We start from the raw sequence: 21,381 nt of genomic DNA, 5'->3' as shown, positions 1-21,381 counted from the left end.
AGAACCCGTGCTCCACAACAAGAGAAGCCACTGCAATAAGAAGCCCACGCACCGCAAGGAAGAGTAGCCCCCGCTCACCACAACTAGAGAAAGCCCGCACGCATCAACGAAGACGCAACACAGCCAAAAAAAAAGGTAACTAAAAAAAAAAAAAAAAAAAACAGAAACTTTACGGAGCTCCTTCTGTTTTTAACTATGGTTTGCTAAAAAAACCCCCAAAGACCATAAGACTTTTATGTAACTGGAACATATACCATATTTACATTTATCCCTTTCACTCTAATAAAAACAAAAAAGAAAACTTCTTTTTTCTGTATCCCATTTTCACTGTATTGTCTCCATAAAACACTATTTGTGTTGGAGTGGGATACTCTTCCCTAAATATATATATATATATATACATATATATGTCCATCCTATTTAACTTTCACACACTACAAATCATTCCTTATATCTCCACCCCATACGTTCAGCCTTTCAACTATGTAAACAAAGGAGTATAGGTATTCAAATGAATGAAAAATATTTCTACCATAAAGAGAAATGAGGTCAATACATAACTCCAGTATATTATAAAAATATAAAATTAATACAGATGATTTCTGCCACAGATGTTACAACTACTCCTAACTGCCAAACTTAAGGAAATGGCTAAATGCCTTACCTTTTTTTCCCAAAAAGAATAAGTTCGTTCAATATTAGATCACTGAAGTTGATACTGTGATCTTATATTGCCTCATGGTGTATATATTTTAAAAGAAAACATCTTCAGATGATAAACACCTTTCAATATGGCTTGTGTTGAAGGCTACCTTTCACTAAGAAAAAAGAATGTGAGAGACTATACATGCACGTGCATACATAGGTATATGAGAGAATACATCTTTAAATGCCTTCTGTACAAATGAATCTCTTGAAATGTCACATTGAGAATCTTATTTAATCACCAAATCTAGTAGTCTCTCATTGTTAATACTATTTGAACATAGTAGAATTAAGCCACACTCAGTTAAACTATTCTGTTCAACTCTGTAGGGTTTAACAGGAACTTCAAAAATACGCCTATCTTATATTGCTTATAGTGTCGTTTTACATACAACCCTTTTCTTTAGGTTTCACTAGGTGTAAATGAGAATTCACTATTAAGAATTATCACACATACAGTTGCTAAATTCCCACAGCATCTTATATTTAAATACAGAAAGAATTTCAATAAGAAGCATGGGTCTGTGTCAAGCATATAAAAAATCCCCACCACATTTTGTACCTTTTTACAAGTAGTTGAGATTAAACTAACCATTCAGCCAAGCTTCTCCAGCCAAACACAAGGATAAATAAGGAAATAACTGCTTGGTATTCTTTATTTATAAACTCCTAGGCTAGGAATAGGGTAAAAATACTCAATGTTATTATAGATTTGTATGGATTTCTAAATAAATTCCTTACTTTTTTAGAAAACAAAACTGATATAAACATATCCCACGATCTTCTTAGTGAATAATTATAGATAGAGGTTTCATTAAGTATCATGTTGGTAGCTCTAAAAATAAGTGGGGTGGAATAAAGCAGAAAGAGAAAAGACACAGAGGCATGTCAGTGTGTCAAATGTCAGCATGTCAAAGGAACTGACACCCTGATGCTCACTTACATGTTTCACAAAGGAATGAATAATTTAAAATAAAATGTTTTTCTAGCAAAGAAAACAAAGAAGTCATTGTAAATCAACAATTTATATAGTAATTTCATTGACTATCAACTCTTATTGTCTACTTAATTCAATTAATTAGTGTCCCTGACATTCACTTTATATTCTCTAGTTTTAGTTCAATGAACAAAGGATAATATTCTTTTAGTCCATTTTCCACTTGGGTAAGGAACTCTGACATTTCTTATTGCTCATAAATCTATGAGGACTTCTTAGTATTTTAGACCATTGTATTAGAAAATTTCACCAAAAGACTCAAATATTAGATGGAATATATTTTCTAACTTAAATAAATATCACAATATTTCAATCACAGCCATACAAACACAGTGGAGAGTGGTCTTTGCATATACTTCACAACACAGCTCGGCATCATACTGGTTTTTGCACGCAAAATTAAACGTACCACCACAAACATGCATGGCACCCAAACGTGTTATCTCCCCAGGACCAACTGATTGCACAAAATTTACTGAGTACCTATTATCTATGAGACTATATGGCAGACACATGTTTACCAACTTTACAGAGACCTAAGACCTCCAAGGGCATCTTCCAAATCTCTCTCTCTCTGAAACAAATGCTCTTGCCAATAGGTTAGAGAAATGACCTTACTATAACTCTTTTCTCCCTATTTTTTTTTAAAAAAAGGACACTTTTTCAGTGTACATATTGCGAATGTACCAATCATTAAATTTAAATTAGGATTCCTTTTTCCACTTGCCTTACAAGCATCTGATCTGACTTGCCTCAGAATGGTAGAAAACACAGAAATACTTTAAGCTGTTTCATCTTATGCTTCTCATGGTACCTTGAAGCTGGCACTGACCAAAGAACTATCAGCACATCGTAATAAACAGTGATTTTAAAAGTGCTCATTGGAAAAAAAAAAAAAAAAAAGTGCTCACTGGATATGTACTGTAAAAATATTTCACTAAATGAGAATTCTTAAATAAAATGAAGATATGAAGTGTGAGTTGGAATTATTTTGTTTCCTTTTTCTGAAGGAAGATTCCCAAGGAATCTTCTCACAATTAAGTTACTGGTATTTATTATTAAAATAAGTTGTGTTCCAAATGGTTTCTTCCGTTTCCTTAGTATTGGTTTGAGGGTAACAAAAATATTCATTGCCCAGGGCTTTGAAGATAATTTTTTTCTGCCAACAGATTCTCTACAGATAAATCTACATTTCATTCTCAGCGTGGCTAGTTTGTTTCCATATTTTAAAAATTTCATGAAACCTACCTAGTATAGATAGGTGAATTCTTTCCTACCGCTGCCACCTACATCTCACCCATATTCCTATTTGCTCCTCTTTGTTTATTTAGTTTCTGAAATTACTTCTTCATCCCCCTTTCTTGTCACCAACATCACCCACCACGCATGCTATGAGAGAGCTGCAAGAGCTATAATTATTGCAAACCAGAAAAGTTTCTTTGTAGGGTGTGGCAGGGGGACACCTGTGCTATTGTGAAAGCAGGTATTTCATTACAAAGTTGTGATCTGCTCTACTTTGTGCCAACAGTGCAACCTCAGGGAGTAATTAATATTCCCAGCTCTTAGATGAACAAGTCCTTATAAAAGACGGCTCTATTTTAGAATTTTATTCTAAGGGTGATATAACTTTTATTTGGATTGCAAGAGTCAAACCACAAAACTCCACAAGGTGTATGTATAATCTTTCTATGTTTACATGAATGTATTTTAACAGCTTGACTTGAATATACTGGTACCACGGTTAATAGATTTTTTTTTAATGGCAATTCACACAAAACTTTACTGCTAGCTGACCTCAAATTATTCACCAAGTATTTTTAAGTACTTCATGGCAGAGTTTTGTAGACATAGCACAAGTCTTCCAGTCTTAACTGTTAGCAGACACAAAACATAGTTGCTAAGATGCAGAGGCAGCTGGCTAAAGTTCATGTTCTCTATAGGGAATTTTACAATTTAAGAGCTTTTAATTAAATGTAATTATATACAAATCTACTCAGCAGAGAGATATTAGGATCACATTTCTTTATTAAAATAGATTTCATCTTAACGTGCATCAAAAAAGATTTTGGTTCTTTATTTAAAAAGTACAATAGACAGCCATACTGAAGTACTTAAGAAACACTTATAGAACTAAAATAGAGAAAACTTGAAGTTCTCTAAGATGTTTAAGCTTTCTGACACATACCTATGAATCTAATAACCAGACATAAGCAAATGCTTCAATTTCATTCACCTTTGATATGTTCTTAATTAAAGTAAAATGCTAACTGGCACCTTATAAAGCAAAGAAAACCACCTAATGTGCATTTCAACTAGATTGTCTCAGACATCCTAAAATTCCCCATCATTTTCAAAATTTGAGGCACTAAAAATGGTGCCAACTCAGGATGTTGAAAAAAGAATTGACATTAGTGATCAAGATATAAACATCCTCCCCAAATCTTGTCAGTTGTTTTTGCGTACTTAATTACATTAATAATTGAAAATCACGTGATATTTATATCAATACCCAATTCCTCCAGAGGTGAGAGATTACGCTAGAGGCTGGGAGATCAAGATTGGATTCTGTGACCTGCATCTCCCTATTAGCTCTGCTAGCTGAGGTTCATTTGGTGGACCACCCAAGCATGCTATCTTACTGACAGCTCCCTCTTGCTGAGCAAGGAGCTCCATATTTTTCAATTCATGAATTTTACACCCAGAAAGGGTAATAAACAAGATAAGTGTTTCTGATGGCCTCACTTTTGAGGCAGACATGATATGGGGATGATAAATGGGAATCATCTCTTTTCCCAAATTCAGATAATCCTCTAATAATGCTGTTCTTTCAAGTGGAAAGAATGTGTTTAGATACAGTCATCTGGTCTAAGTGTGCTTAAGGAGTTATCACTGAGTGTGGGCTTTTCTTGCTTATAGAAGAGGCTCAAGGGACTTCCTAACTTCCAATTTTTAAAGAGTAAGGGCTTTCCTGGAGAGCTTAATCAAGGAATTTTGGGCCCTTCAAGCATTTTTGAACAATAAGATAAAGAGCTATATGAAAGAAAATCCAGGTTATTTTGGTTTCTAAGTGTTTCTTTGAAAGCAGAACAAATAAACAAAAACCAACCATACCGCAGTACTTTTCTCATCTTTTTCATGTTAGTTCTCTAAGATTGTCAAAGCTTTTCATAGATAAATAGATGCTAGAGAGATAGATAATAGACAAATAATTACCAGATGTCCTAACACCAGAAAAGTACTTTGGTCAAAATCAAGGATTTAAAATTTGAGTAAAAAAGCTTTGACTAAAGTAAAACAAATGCCTCTCATAAATACATACATACATACATATATACATATATATATGTGTGTGTGTGTATATATATATATATATATATATATATACTTCCTTCTAAGCCTCCAAATTATAGTTACTAAACTAAACTTACCAAACACCATTTTATTTTAATTACACCACCCCTTCTTCAAAAGTCATCTTTGCTACCTGACCTCTTCAGTAGGGTGTTCAAACAGCTCCATCACTGTACCCACATTTATCCTCTGCCTTTTATTCTCTGTTCTCATTCTCTGCATCTCTAAGTTGGATGCAGAGAATCCAAGCCCCCATCTCAAGGTCCTCCTCATTCCCAACTCACGCTTCTGTTCAACAAGAACACTCCTGCCCCCAACTTGGAATCTTCATAAACCCTCCTTTGAACTTTATCCCTGCATTTATGAATGATCCAGCTGAAGCCCCTAGATACCTCTTCACTAAAACTCATCAGCCCAAATTGGCTGTATCTTTAATTTGTATGCCATAGGACTTATGTCATATTATTCTTATTTATAACTTCCCTAGTTGTTATTATATACTTGTTTCACCTTCCTTACTAACTTCTATATTCCATAATTAAAGTGAAGGGATCCTTTAAACATGTAATGCTCTCCTTACACTAGCCACTTAGCCCTTCTTTAGGGAATTTAGTTGGATGAATGCCTACACATTTACTTATCATCAAGAATGGAAGAGTTGGGGCTTCCCTGGTGGTGCAGTGGTTAAGAATCCGCCTGCCAATGCAGGGGACACAGGTTCGAGCCCTGGGCCGGGAAGATCCCACATGCTGCAGAGCAACTAAGCCCATGCGCCACAACTACTGAGCCTGCACTCTAGAGCCCATGAGCCACAACTACTGAAGCCCTCGCGCCACAACTACTGAAGCCTGCGCACCACAACTACTGAAGCCTATGCGCCACAACTGCTGAAGCCTGCATGCCTAGAGCCCGTGCTCTGCAATGAGAAGCCTGTGCACCACAAGAAAGAGTGGGCCCCGCTCGCTGCAGCTAGAGAAAGCTCGTGTGCAGCAACGAAGACCCAACGCAGCCAAAAATAAATAAATTAATTTAAAAAAAAGAATGGAAAAGTTTACATTTACTACTTTGATACTTCCTTTGAAAGACTTGCCTTTTTTTTTGGACTGAAAATTGTTGTTTTTTGGCTGCAATAATAGCTCAAATTCTGAGATACAACTAAAAGAGCATACAGATAACTCAAATACTAAAGACTTCTATGGTTATAAAAATCAGATAATGTAAATATGCAGGCACAGTCTCAATATTCTTTTTATCATTCTTTTTCTTTTCAAATCTAGAAGCTGTATAGGCTTATCACACTGTTTTTCTCAAATGTAAATATATAATGAACAAATTCACTTTGGCAGTATAGCCAAAAGAGTCCTTAAGCTATAAGCATATTTATTTCCTTTTAATTTCCATGTTGATAGAGAGAAGGTAATATGGGTACAGCAAAGTGAGGTATGCAGTTCCGGGTAATTCCAGATGTATTCTCCACTCTTCACTATCACTTTTGATTCAATTACAATTGTTCTGAGACTTTAAAAAACATATATTTCAATGATAGTTAATTCTACTTTCTTCCTTACTTACAGATGCCAAGGTTCATTTAACATTTGTGAGAAAAGCTACACTTCCCAAAACATGATCAAAGGCCACAGTTTCACTCAGGGGAGACTAAATTAAGCATATTATTTTTCCTCCTTAAAAATGGTAAAATACAACTTAAACTTGCAGAGGCTTAAAGCAGCCCCTTCCCCAGGAATGTCTATAGTTCAGCCTCTGTCTGAGGTCAGAAAGCCTTTACTTTACTAGTAGAGTTCAACATTCTCTAGGCATCAAAATCACATGCATTTAACAATACAGACACCTAATATTAAAAAAAATTAAATAAAGAAAATTTAAGAAAAGAAACAAACAAACAAAAAAAGTACAAAGGCCTGAGCCTTATCACTAGAAATTCAGATTCAAATTATCTGGTGGAGGATGGGGTAGTGGATATTTTTATCTGGAGGCTCCCTGGTGATTCTGATATAGAGCCAAGGTTGAGAAGCAGTGTGAGCAGTATTTATGCCCTGGGGGATTTCTTGGTGCTCCTCAAGCCCCTGTACAGAATGGCATCATTGTTGGTCAGCTGGCTGACACGTGGTCGGTGCTACTCTGGGTCCTCCTGAGTAAACTGGACAGCTGCTCAGTGAGGGGATAAACGCCCAGAGTTCCCTGTGAGCTCAATTCTGAGACTTTGCCTGCTAAAAGGTGCCGCTTATATTAACTTACTTCATATTACCTCTATTTTTCCTTTTATTAAAGCAACCAACTAGCCTTTATTGCATACTCTTGTTGCTTACTAATTATTTCAAGTTGCCTTCCCAACTAAGCTATGGATGACATTATTTTCTTTCCCCCAGCCGCAGAGTAGCTTGATTGAATGACTTTATTTCAACAAGCCTTTAAAATATTTCCTGCAGGTGAGTGTGAAGAGATGGGCAGAGAATGTTTTATCTGCAGAGAGTAAAATGGTTCCCCTATAGAGCAGAGCAGAGCAAGATAAGATTGCAACACAATAAAAAATGATAATTTTAGTAGATTCCATTGTACTCTACAAAAGCATACATTAGTATATTTTCTTTTCCCTTTCTCAACTTAGAAAAACCAAAACCTACTATGCGCAGCATACGGCCAAAGAAACGAACTCACCCTGTGAGACGCCAGGAATACTGTGGTATTAAAATGAAAAGATAAAGTCACTAGAAGCCAGTCAAGGTAGTGTGTGCTGATTATATACTGGGTGCAAGCAAGTCCGGGTATAGTACTGTGACACAATACGTCAAATTTTCATAGACACGGATGCTGATATACAACTAAACTTTTCCTCTCACTCCACAGATTCTTTCTTTCCAGTTTCAGATCTCCTACTTAGACTTCAAATTATTTATGGAAAAATGCTTTATATATTATCACAATAATTCTAGCAAGTATTTAGAAGGTTCACCATAATTTATGTTCCTCCCCCAAATCAAACCACTCTTTTTAAGAATAATTGTAGCCTTCATGCCAATAGATCAATGTTTCCTTCCTGATCCATACTCAAAGTCTAAACACTGGCATATCTCTCTAAGGAGCACAGTTTCTAATGCAATAAAATAGGTTCTCAATTGTCCACATGATGCCCTAGGTTGAAAGAATATTCTACCTTTTCTATTGCCTCAATTGTGTTATTAAAAAAAAAAATCACAGTACTTCCATACAAATGAAAAAAAATATACAACAGTTTTCACTAAAACACATCCCCACGCCCTCAACCAGGGCCCCATTCTTGGAATCCTTCTATCAATAAAGCCACTTATTAACCAGCTTTTCTATTTGTACGTGACAAACTGGCCTCATGAGGTGCAATGTTATAAATTTTGTAAACTGACAAAAATAGGTAATGCCTTTTTCAAAATAAAATGTTCACTTTACCTCATTAAAATGGAACCTTACAAAGCATTTCTTTTTCCATTTCTTTTATCCCTATTGCTCCTCTCACTACACGTCTCTCCCCTTGGCTGCGCCCCTCCCCCTCCCCCCCCAAAAGTTCTGAACACTGTCTGGGCCCGTGAATACATTTTTTATTCATTGCACAAATGAATGATCTAAGAGCTATTAAGAAAGAAGAATGTAATCCCTGTGTAGAGAACTGGGGGGTTTCCTTGACAACAACAAAAAGACAGCAGGGAATGCCCATGTTTTCTATGAATATGCAAGAAGAGGCCTGGCCCAGCACCTGGAAAAATTTATAAAGAATTCGTAAAAAGATCTTTTCTTTGAAACAAAATTAAATTGGTAGTTATCAAAAATCACAAGCCCAATTTTCACACATGAAAAAGAGCAGAAAGCTAATGAATTCTACATGTAGATACTATAGAATCAATACTATAACTATATTTAAATTTTAAATAAGGGCTGCAGCTGCTTCTGATTTGCACCCAAAATGGCATCACCCTAGACAAACACGATCCATAGAAGACTAAAATTTTAACAAGCTCTTGCAGTTAAGCAGATACTATAGTATAATTATATTTGGCTCCCTGGTATAAATCATCTCGAATTTTAAGATAATTCCATTTTTAACCTATTTAATAAAAAACAGTCTAAATCTTCCTACATTTAGAAGTTCAGAATGAAATAAGTGCTAAAGCTGAGAGGGAATGAATTTGTACTAAGTCACTGCCATGTGCCAGGCACTGTGCTTGGTGCTTTCTAGTCACTTAAGGAGTGTTAAATGTGCGATGTGTCTGCCACCATGACTGGCAAGCCCTGGAAGAGATCCGTTCTCCTTTAAGCAATCTGGTGAGTTTGTAGTATTAGCATGTATTTTTAATGGTATAACAACTGAGGTCTATGGAGATCAAGCAATTTACTCAAGACCAAACAGATCACAAATAACAATGTTGACCATGAACCCAGGTCTGTTTCCAAAGGTTCTTTCCACTACATCAACTGCCTCTTCCATGTATCCCATGGAGCAAACCAACTATTTATCCATGGTCGTTCAGAATATCAGACAGTGTGTGCTTCAAAAATCCAGTTCTAGTGTAGTACTTAGTGCATGGCAATTATTTGACTATTTGTTGAATACGTGTATATTATATATATGTTTGGATACATATATGTGTTTATATATATATAATCATCTTTTTATTTCATAATCCCTGTGGTTTGGAAAAAAGAATATGGGTCAGAATTTAGGAAATATTATTCTTTTTATACAATAATCACCACTACATCCATTTTACTGGCAAAAAATTCTGACAGAAAATTTAAGAAATTCCTGGGCCCACATTGCCGAGAATCAAAGGAGAGACTGACTCTAGATTCCCCAGCACTTGCTTCTGTAATATTAGTGATTCAAATTTCACTTGAATTAAGATGTCCTAAACCTGTAGATCACCATTTAGAACATGCAGCCCACTCTTTAAAAAGTAGTTTTCTGTCATTTAACTTTTCAAGTGTGTAACTCTGAACCATGATACTTCATAGGGATGTATTTTGAAAAGTTCAACGTATTTAACTTACAGAAGATACTATCTTTATCAAAAAGTATCAGTCATTAAAAAACAGAAAAATGTGAGAACAATCCCTCCTGAGGAAGTTGCCTGAATATCTCTGGTATCCATGAATCTGTATAGGTTTCTAGGTGAATCCTAAGAAGGCATTCATCTTCTGAAGGAGGGATGCCCGCTCTGTCATCCCAGCCCTATCTGGAAAAATGCCTGATTGTACTTGGGGCTCCTTAGCCCCACTGGTGAGCCTCTGTTGGGAAGCAATTGGCTAATAACTAGTTTCTGGTAATTTCTTTTTGATCTACCCCTCCAACAAGGACTAACTTATATATCTTCCTCCTCATGAACTATTCTCTGAATCCCCTGCATTCATTGATCCCTTCTTTGCTGACCTCATCTGTCATTCACAATTAGTACCTCATACCAAGTGTGTAATTATGTGTTTCTGTACTGCAATTATATTTGATTGTGTTAATATTGGCTCCCCAAAATACATTTCAAATCCTTGGGAGCAGGGCCTATGGTTTATGTTTATTTTTTGCCCCTTTTAATTCTGTTAAAGAACAAGGCATGTTGTAGCTTTACCTGAAGAGAACCCTTGATTGACTGTACTCTGTTGGAAGACAGTGTATGCCTTTCTCTAGATGTCACTGCCAATAAGAACTCAGTGGCATCTGCCTTTGGTTAACGCACCACCTCAGTAGTAGTTTTGATAATAGCAACTTGTAATTGCAAATGCCATTTTCAGAAAGAATAGGCATTGGTTCACGTTAGGAAGAAGACAACAAGTTCCTTTTAGCTATCTACGGAACATCTCTTTTATTAGTAAAACTCAACCTGTGAGAAATACAATTTCAATTTCTTAAATTTTTCCTTGAGATTAGTGGGTTAATAAAATATTTATAGAGCATTTAAAAATTTGAGAGTAGGGCTTCCCTGGTGGTTCAGTGGTTAAGAATCCTCCTGCCAATGCAGAGGACACGGGTTCGAGCCCTGGTCTGGGAAGATCCCACATGCTGCGGAGCAACTAAGCCCGTGCACCACAACTACTGAGCCTGCACTCTAGAGCTCGAGAGCCACAACTACTGAGCCCACGTGCCATAACTACTGAAGCTTGCACACCTAGAGCCCGTGCTCCGCAACAAGAGAAGCCACCACAATGAGAAGCCTGCGCACTGCAACAAAGAGTAGCCCCTGCTCACGGCAACTAGAGAAAAGCCCGGGTGCAGCAACAAAGACCCAACACAGCCAAAAATAAATTAAATAAAATAAATTAGAAAAAAAAAAAGCTTTAAAAAATTGAGACTCTATGTATGTTTGTATGTGTGTCTCTATGGGACCGTATGTGTTATACATACAAAATATTTCACTTAGGAGGACTTTGTAAAAAGGTAACTTTTGGTCTGTAGTGCAGTGTTAAGCTCATTAATAATTTAGAAACATTAAGGTCAATTCTGTTTTTCCTACTATAGAAGCGAAAGGAAGATAGACAGTCTCTTCTTTTTTCACTATTTGACTAATAGAAGAACTCAATCCTTTTCTAGACAGCCAAGAAGAAATGGGGGAAGCCATCCTAATTCCCTGCAGAAAAAAATGTGCTTCTCTGGAAGGGAGCCGCAGCTGGAGCCCAGCAAAGGGAACCACTCAAATGTGCAGGCACCCGCCCCATCCACTTTCAGGGAAGTGCTCCAAAATTCTGCAGGAGAGAAACAGCCCAGAATCAGAGCTACTGATTTCAGCATGCTGTTCTCTTGCCATAGCAGGTATCTGAATAGCATACACAGTGTCCCATATTAGCAGCAAACTAAATATAAGCCATCTGCTTTTAAACCAATAGAATGCCAACGAGAAGCCAGTCTTTCCAGAGTCTATGTTCTTTCAGAAATTGATGGACAGGGGGGCACCTGAGCCAATAGAGAGTCATTATTCCTGTGAGTTCATCAGGGGAGAGAATTGCCTCACTGCAAAAATGCTCCAAGGAGCGCCAAGACATAGACCAGTGCCAAAGTGTCAGACCCAGTGTGCCTCCGTTCGCCCATCTGCGATACTTTCCCTACTTGCCTCACAAATTATCTCTGAGGTTTAAACATGATAAAATATGTAAAAAGTGGTCTGAAAGTATCAGACTCTAAGTGTGTGCTTGATGACTTTGCTCTGCACATACTCTGAAATGTAATTATCTATGACTTTGATTACACATAGGTATCAATAAGACTGAAGCTAGATTTGCTTAATTTGTTTTATTCGGGATCATACAGAGTTATTCAAAGGTCAAAGTTAATAAATGTGTATCATTATAGTGATAGATAGATAATTAGGCCAATTTAGAAAGTGTTTTTACTTAAAAAAATCAATTCATTCAGGAATTAAATGTTGCTGCTTATTTTGAATTACCTACATGTTATCATTCTCTTTCTAGCTGTGTTCTGAGGTACATGTTACTTTAGAAACTGTCACTGGGGGTGAGGGAGAGGTCCCAAGAAAGCGGGCCTCCTGATACCCCCCTCAAACACTAACCAGAGCAGCCACCCTTTTTATCTACTCAAAATATAGAGGCCCTGAATAACATTTTATTTGAAGAAAGGAATCTGATCCTAGAATTAAAACTCTGAAAATAATTTTCCTACATAACAAATTCTATAAAAATGAAAAATGTGATTTTAAAAAATTATATGAGGCTATCTTGGGCTAATATTACCTTTCAAAAAATGATGACTGTGCAATCAATGGTATAAATATTGCTGTTTACCCAGACATCCTGTTCTCAGAACTAACGTCCCTTATTCTTTCCCCTCTCCTCAACGGCATCATATTCAGAAAAGAAATCTTTATCTCCATATACATTTCTCGAATGTATAAAACAAAAATGCAGATGGGATTACTCATATGGGAATTATTTCTGAATGATGTCAGCAATAAAGTACCATAATTCTCAATAAGGAAACAGAGCCAAATGAACTCTAATTTAGAGGCCAAAATTATTCTTCTCAAAACCTCATTAATCTTTAATGCCATTTCATTAATAATTTTATCAATATGTAATATATATATATCATTTTAGTTTAATATTGGCTTAATACCTGTCTTACACTTAGATTTGGATAGATATAAATTATAAAACTAGCAAAAAGGAACACCTGGCAAGAAAATAATAACAAGCAGGCCTGACAAATAGTATGTAGTATACACGAACTTGTTTAAAAAAACTAATTAGCCACCTATTTTAAGGTTATAACCCTGAACATTTGCATAATAATGTTAAATTTAACATCTGTACACTTCCACATTATTCTCTGAGTTAAAGGTACAGTATATCAGTTTTTAAAAACATTCAGAATCCTGTTACACTAACTTGTGACATTTCAGATGATTTTGAGGAACATTCTTTAAAAAAAAGGAAAAAAAGTCCAGAATTGATAAAACTCTTCCTATGCCTTTAAACTCTATAGACTTCATACATGTTCACAAAGAAAACCTTTCAATAATTTTTCAAACGCAGGTGTGCAAATTACTCCTGAAATAGACAGGAGTCATATTTTCAGTATCCCCTGAACCACTGTTAAACCCACCCTATAGCATTTTTCAGCTCATAAAAGTTTTATGAGCTGAAAAGTTCCTTCAGATTTTGTTTAACTGCTAACTACAGTTGCCCTCTAGCAATAGCACCCTAAGTTGCTATTAAGATCCATTGGAACAAATATAACATAAACATGTCCTGCATAGCATGTTTTATTTCATAATAGTAAAACTTTTTTCTAAAAAATCAAGATTTATATGACTTGCTGAGTGCAGCAAAAAAATTATGAATGCCTTGGTTTAGTGTAGCATGCGTGGTATTTTTGCTTACTTGAATATACAGTATGTGTAGAGTTCAATTTTATGTTTATGAATAGATTTATATAAATTTGTACATGTACCAAGGATTTTCCAGTTTGGAAAAATGTGCCTTAATACATAAAAAGGTTGGTTTTCCAGGCATATATGTATTTTTCCGTATTAATGTACACCTGTCCTAAAACTCATTAATTTAACATCTGCTTAAGGGTTTGCCCTTGTCAAAATGAAAAATCCTTGAAAAATTAAGTTTCTCATAGGAAACAAATGAGTATAAGTAAAGCAGTTGGATCTGAGTCAACCTCATTGTCTTATCAAGACAATAAACAGTGTTTTTATTCTTAAGGAGAATGGCATATATAAAGCACACAAAAAAGCCAGATAGATGAGGGGGCCGGGGTGGTGGGAAAGAGAGAGAGATGGAGGGAGGGAACTAGATAGAGACATGTCCTATCCTCACCCGAGACCCCGCCCCACTCACTGGAACCCGGTGCCGAAGGAGATAACCAAGTATTCCCTTTCCACAGAGTTTTCTGACCCATTGTTATAAATGCTGAACAAAAATTAGTTTGAAGGGAAATCATGGTCACATGTTTTAAAAGTGGAAGAAAGAGGAGGAAACACCCAGTTGTGTTTCCCAGACCCAGCTGAATTAAGTTGACAATTCAGATAAAAATACACGCTTTGTATAAATGGTTTCTGAGTTAGGTTACTCAGACCCTCCATTTCAAGTAACCATTTATAAACTTAGATTTTGTTTTTCCCTGATGACTGCCAATTCTTCCACGGAGATTGACTTTCACTTTTTCCACTTTGTAATTTGATCATCCTCACCTGAACGCACAGTTTCCCATTTAGAAGAATTTTTAAATGCAGAACATTTTTTTTACTGTTTTCTATATCATTTGATTCAATGTAGTATCTACACTAACAAGAGAGTAATCTAAATTGGGAAAAACTTCTGTATAGTCATTCAAGTATTTCTTTTTAATTCTCAAATTAAGCGTTCATAGTAATCCCTATGCTTCTCTTCAATTCTTTCTTTTTCACAGTAATATCTTCTTGTCACTTTTCCAACCCTACTAACAGGAATCCTCATTCCCACTACTTGGCAGCTCGCCTTCTCTCTCCAACTCCAGCTCCAAGAGGCGGAAGAGGAATGTAAGAGAGAAGAAATATGTTATGGTTTCCAAGAAACAGCATTATTAGCAGGAAAATAATGCTCCAATCCTGGTCTCGTTCAACGGTATTGGGAAGTGGAGATTAACGTCAATATTCTGGGAGTGTATTCTCTTCTCTACCGTTCACTGCCCCACACGAACTTTTACACTGAGAAAGTTCTGGGTGATAGAAGCCAAGTTACCATCTAACAGCACTGGAAGCCAGCTGACTTGACATTAGAGCCACCTGTGTTCCCAACAGGTGCACCCCTGAGCGGGCTAATGAGGGTGGCATCCCTCGTAAGAAAAACGACACCTTGAGGGGTATAGCCCAACATTAAGAGAGAAAACCTGCTCAAGATCATTCTTCTAGCCTGATTTCTCAGAGCCAGGTCAAGGAAAAAATGAGTATTTATTCCTTTAATCCACATATTAAAACTAAAACACAGCAACTTAACTAAAATCAATGATCTTAACTTCTAAATTAAAAAAAGACAAACAAAGCTGAATAGATCTATTGAATTGCATACACTATGTATTCGCAATTCAGCTTACCGAATTTAGAAGATACAGGGGACTGACCTTTAGGAAGGAATAAGTTATGTTTGACGATAAAAATTGCAAGTATTAGTCAACGTAAAGAAACAGCTTTTAAGAATTTTGCCAGAGAGATATATAAAATATTTGAACAGAATAGAAGGCACTGTGAATATTCCTAGGGATAAAATAACTAAATCATAAAATAAATAAAATTACAGCCTGGTTTTTAGGGAACAGAGGTAATGCTGACATATCCACTTTCTGAAATTATATTTGACACAATAGATGACAGCATTTCCTAGAACTGAGCTAGACTGTATTTGTTCTAAATATGTAAAGCCTCATTAAAATACCCAAGGACAACAGCTTGAAAATATGTTGAACTTTCTTTAAAATAACATTTAAACTACAGACCCACATCACCCACCCTAAAAGTTGTATAATAAACCTGCAAATCATGGAAGAGAAAACCCAAAACAAACCTTTAGATGTCTTTTTATCAGCCCTAGGGATATGCAATACGGTTTTAGCTGTCCACAGTGTAAGTACTGAAGGTTAATAGTTAAAGACCAATGGAATGTTAACACAGTCTAGTACTACACTTGAGTAGTAACACATGGAAAGACACTGAAATTAAAACATTTTGTTCTGCATGTTCTGAAGTGATGTAACAGTGATGATTTGGTTATATTAGATGACAAAGCAGGGCTTCTTATGACTTTTTAAATAAAATAATATCTAACATTCTTCCAAATTGTTTAACATATTCTTCCAAATCTTGTACAAATACATGAAGCTAAAACAGAATTTTTTCACACTCCAGTTATCTTCTAATGGCAGCATTTGGCATGTTGATATTTTTTTTCCAAAAGTAATTTTCAAGATACAATGCTGGTTGCCTTGACTGGTATGTCTAGAAAGCAAAGACTTACCTGTCTTGTTTTCTCTGACCTCTATAATATAAACATTTATGTCAGGGTGGAATTTTGTCCCTGCTGAGGGTTCTGGAGTGGAAAGTGCCTGTGGTCTGAAGGCTTCTTTGCCTTCCACAGTGGGTGGTCTTGTTGGCTGTGTGGCAGAAGGAGTACTTGAAGTTGTGAAATATTCTCTATCAATATCTGTTTCTGTTTCCTTGGCTACAATATCCTCAAGGGTAGTGGGAGGAACACGAGATGTTGATTCTCCAATGATTACCATGTCACTGGTTGTTTCTTCATCAGGTTCTCTGTCAATGAGAGGCGGCTTCTCAGTAGATGCTGAAGATGTGTGAAGTCTGTCTACTGAACTGAAAGCAGTAGTGATATCACTTGGAACCGTGGCTTTAATTGTTGAAAATTCTGGGAGTTCTGTGGCCTTGGGTTTTTCGAATAATCCTGAGCCTAAATCAATATAATCTAGGGATGTTTTCTCTCTTTTCTCAGTAGTGGTTTCTTCTATAAGTTGGGTAACACCGGTGCTAAAAGGTGATACAAATCCCCTTGGACTGGTACCTTCTGTTTCATATTTTTGTTCAGGCCCTGGGCTTAAAGATACTTTTGGCCCCATGCTTGGTATTAGTGTTACCACTCCATCTGTTTTTGCTTTGGGCTCAGTGACAGCACCAGGTGGATAAGACATACTCTGCTCAATTTTTCCAGTTGGAGTTGTTTCTAAAACTGGGACTCTCTCAGAACCTATCACAAATCTGTCTTCAAAGACTGTGTATGCTGACCCATCGCTCTCTTGTTCATCCAAGGGCGTTGTTGTCTCCTTGGCTGTGTAGGCTGTAGAACTGGGAGGAGGAACTGGTTTCTCTGGAGTCTCTTCTTTCCATGGAAACACTTCCTGAGTTGTTTCCTGTGTAATTTCTGTTGTTGTTCTTATAGTTTCAGGATAAATAGTAGCCTCAAAGTGAGTCTGATCAATGACATGTATGTCTTGAGAGGGTTCACCTAGAACTTCACCTTCTGATGGAATGGAAGGTACCAACACTCCCCATTCTGCCTTGGGAATTACAGAAAGAGGAATGGTATGGGAAGTGTCTACATAAGTAGTAGGCTCCTGGGTGCTACTATAATTAAAAAATGCCGATCCTTCCACATCTGAAGTGTGTGTAAATTGAGGGACAGTAAATACAGGCTTAGAGACATCCATATCTTCTACTTCATCCAAAGCACTTCCCTCTATGGTTGCATGAACAACTCGGCCTTCCGTGCTTGTGATAGGAGAAACGCTTTCTTCAGTCGTAGAATCTCTCAAAGTTGACTTTTCTGTGATGCCAATTGATGTAGTTGGCCGAAATCTAACTGTGAATTTTTTATGGTCTGTTGTGTCTTCCTCAGTAAACTCCTCTAATGGCTTTTGAGTACTATCTGGGATACGAGCGAATTCATCTCTTCCATCTTCAGTAAAACCTGGGATTTCTTTACCCTTTCCACTCACTCCCGTAGTGGTGAGTAAGGCAGGGGGCAATTTTGGAGAGCCTGCATGTTCTGTGGACCCTAAAGGCTTTGATGCTATATTATCTTCATCCAATGACCATTTTGATACAGTAACCACCTCCACATTTAAAGTGCTTTGGGTCAAATGCACTCTTGTAATACCCTCATCATACTTTGTGGTATCTTGATAGCCATCTGTTTCTAATCCATTTGGAGTTGTCGTAAAGTCTTTCTCCACATCTGTTGCCTCTGCCGGTGCGACACTTAGCTTTGTTGTTGTCAGGGCTGGGGAATCAAAAGATTTGGTCATTCCCACTGAATACTCTGTATGATGAATTTGCTCTGAAGAAGCTGTAGGGAACTTCATTCCAGAGAAGCCTTCTTCCTCTATTTTTCCTATAAATGAATCCTCGGTGATCTTTTCCTGTATTTCATCATCTGTATAAGAAACTGTTCTCATCTCTGGTCTTAATGTTTCTGTTCTTTCTCTTCCTGTTTGTGGAGAGGGATAAATAACTGTGGATGTTCCCTCAACTAATCTTTTATCACCAGAATAAGGAAACAATTCTACTTCAGTATGATGCTGTGATGGGAAAGGTGTGGTGGACATATACTGGTCAAGAAAATCTTCAGTTATCCTACCATTAGTTTGTTTCTCTTCCCAGTGGTCCATGGATGACCCATCACGGTCGGGCATAGTTACAGGTGAAAAAATCGTCGATGCTGAGACTGACTCCACCTCCTCTAGTTGAGTGCGGGTGGTGTCTTCTGAAGTCTTTGACACTGTAATGACCTCAGGTATTTGGCTAAAGACCGAGGTACTCTGACCAGATCTAACTGTAGATATTCTGTCTTCATCATCATCTTCTCCCAAGGTGAACCCATAGTGGCTTGTGGTCACTGATTCAGAGACTGTGCTTACTGCTCTCTTTTTAGTTTTGGATTCCGGGGTCATTGTTGTAGATACAAATGGCGTTTCAGGTACAGTGAATTTCTTGGAAGGAATGTGCTTTGAGATTTCCATTGATGTTACCAAGGGACCCACTTCTATTTGTTCAATTTGTGTAACTGACTCTCTTATTTGTATATCTTCCTTGACACCATCCCATGAATCAGTAGCATGATGGAAGATGACAGTTGTACTTTGTGGCATTTCCTCCTTAATTTCAGATATGTCTGGCTTTCCAAGAGGTCCTGAAGCAGAAGGTGAGTAATAGTCCATATCCCAAGGCTTCTTAGTACTCCCATCAGGCGCGGGTGATTCCGTGGCTATTCTGTGTGTGATAGTTAGAGGTTGAACTGTGGCTTTCTGTTCAAAATTGGCTATATTTCCCACAGGAGGGAACTTTGTTGTAATGACAGGTAATTCGGTGATTAAAGGGACGATTGGTGTAGTTCTGTCGGGTCCCGTTTGTAGTTCTTCCGATAAAGTGAGTGAGGCAGTTTCTGCAAGCATATTCAGTTCGATGGTTGTAGCCTCTGATATATTCTGTTTAGCTAGAAAAATAATTTCAAAGAGTTGATTAGACAAGTCACTAATAAAAAGTTGTACGTCCAGTGTGTTTGTTAAGTGCTGCTGTGTACTTTGGGGTGACCCCAAAGTGTTTTCTGATGGAGAGGAGTCTAAAAACTATACTTAAATTAATCCGAAGACAGACAATTGAACATTTAATCATCACAAATTGATCACTTGTTTTATACTGAAAGGGCTTTACCCATAGGTATGAATGACTGTTCTTGGCTAAGGGAAGTGAATACTATGTAGTTTTAAGATAAGGAGAAGTTAAACATAAATAAATAAATAAATGCAGAGTTTGGAAACAGTAGGTATGTTATTTATCAGAAACTACCGCAGCAACTTGAAGTCTAGTAGGAGGACTTAGTGCTACTATTCTGGAGGCTTCTGTCTCTAGCTACATAATGTCTCTGGGGAGAGGGAGTGCCTCAGATTGCAAAACAACAAAAAAGCCACATCAAATGTACCCGAGTTACATATCAATGATTACATTGTCCATAATGTGGAGGCTTTCATAAAAACAGGATATTAACACCACTATTCACTTGATCCCAGGTGTTGGACATTTGTCTTCATATTCCTTTCAAGTCTGCAGAGTAGCCTTGTTTATAATAAATAATAAAATGCCTCTGGCCGAGGCTGCTTGGCATTTGTTGTAGTTCTACCTCTTGTTCTATGTTCTACCTATTATGTTTGTAACTCTTAAGGGTCTTGGTACCAGCCTTACTTTTAGCAGGAAATGCAAACATAGAACAGGAAGTAAAGTACCCACATGATGTATTTTAGCTCTGTAATTACAAATCACTGGAAACAACCCTGAGCATCAGAAAGAATGGGCTCAGGCAATAAAAAGTAACATGTCATCATAAAATGCTACATTATAATGCCTCCAGATTTACAGAGAATGGCCTGGCCTGTTTAAAGAAATTTAAGTTGTGTATAAAAGTGACAGTGTTGTAGATAAGATTCCATCTCAACATAAAGAAAATGCAGCAGCTTAGCACATAAAGATTTTGTTGTTCTTTTTTTAAAGTTCAGATTTTCAAAAATCAAAAACTGATTGCCACTAGACTCAGAAGGAACTGATCTGAGGAAATCTGTAGTCATTGTTTTGCTACATCCTATATGATTTAAAACTAGTTGTATGGGTAATGCCTGTTCCCCTGATAAAAGTTGTAATATCTGTAGTATCTGTAATATCTTGTGGCTTACTCTTAATAATCCCCAAACCAGAGTCGTTGGAAAACAAAACTGGATACTTTTGAGCTCCAGCTACTCCATCAAAACTTAATGATATTAGGGCACTGAAACTGCTCTGTATGATACTAGAATGGCAAATACATGTCATTATATATTTGTCCGAACTCAGAATGTACAACACGAAGAGTGAACCCTAGTGTGAACTATGGACTTCGAGTGATTATGTTGTGTCCACGTGGGTTCCTCAGTTGTAACAAACGTACCACTCTGATGCGGGATGTTGATAATGGGGGCGGCTGCGCGTGAATGGGGGCAGGGAATATATGGGAAATCTCTGCATCTTCTCCTCAATTTTACTGTGAACCTAAAACTGCTCTAATAAATAAAGTCTATTTTAAAAATTTAATGATAAAATGATGTGATTTTGCTGTAGATCAGACTTGAGCTGTAACAGATTCCTATTTTTTGTCTGGTATGAGCTGTTATTAGCTGTGGTCATTCCCCAGACCATTTTAAAGCCCAGATTCATCAATTTTATAACAAAAACTTGGTGGCCATTTCATTATGATGTAGTTAAAAATTCTTTAGTCTGCCACTTTTTATCCCTCTGTATTAAAACAAAACTAAACAACAG

The 21,381-nt window shown here is 36.9% G+C and overlaps 1 protein-coding gene across 2 annotated transcripts in view; it reads right to left on the bottom strand.

Annotated features, from left to right (window-relative positions):
- Nucleotides 1-21,381, bottom strand: part of VCAN (versican) — a 115,554-nt gene that overhangs the window by 43,639 nt on the left and 50,534 nt on the right. Inside the window, exon 7 of one of the 2 annotated variants that reach the window (XM_082374667.1) lies at nt 16,544-19,528. The exons of the other annotated variant lie outside the window; for it this stretch is intronic. Coding sequence (XP_082230793.1) covers nt 16,544-19,528 — 2,985 coding nt within the window. The remainder of the gene's footprint in view (nt 1-16,543; nt 19,529-21,381) is intronic. 2 annotated transcript variants of the gene reach the window in all.

The sequence above is a fragment of the Balaenoptera borealis genome (assembly GCF_965194805.1).
Source record: "Balaenoptera borealis genome assembly, chromosome: 2".
Taxonomy (NCBI): domain Eukaryota; kingdom Metazoa; phylum Chordata; class Mammalia; order Artiodactyla; family Balaenopteridae; genus Balaenoptera; species Balaenoptera borealis.
Note: the sequence above shows the minus strand (reverse complement) of the source record. Positions and strands in the feature narration are given on the sequence as shown.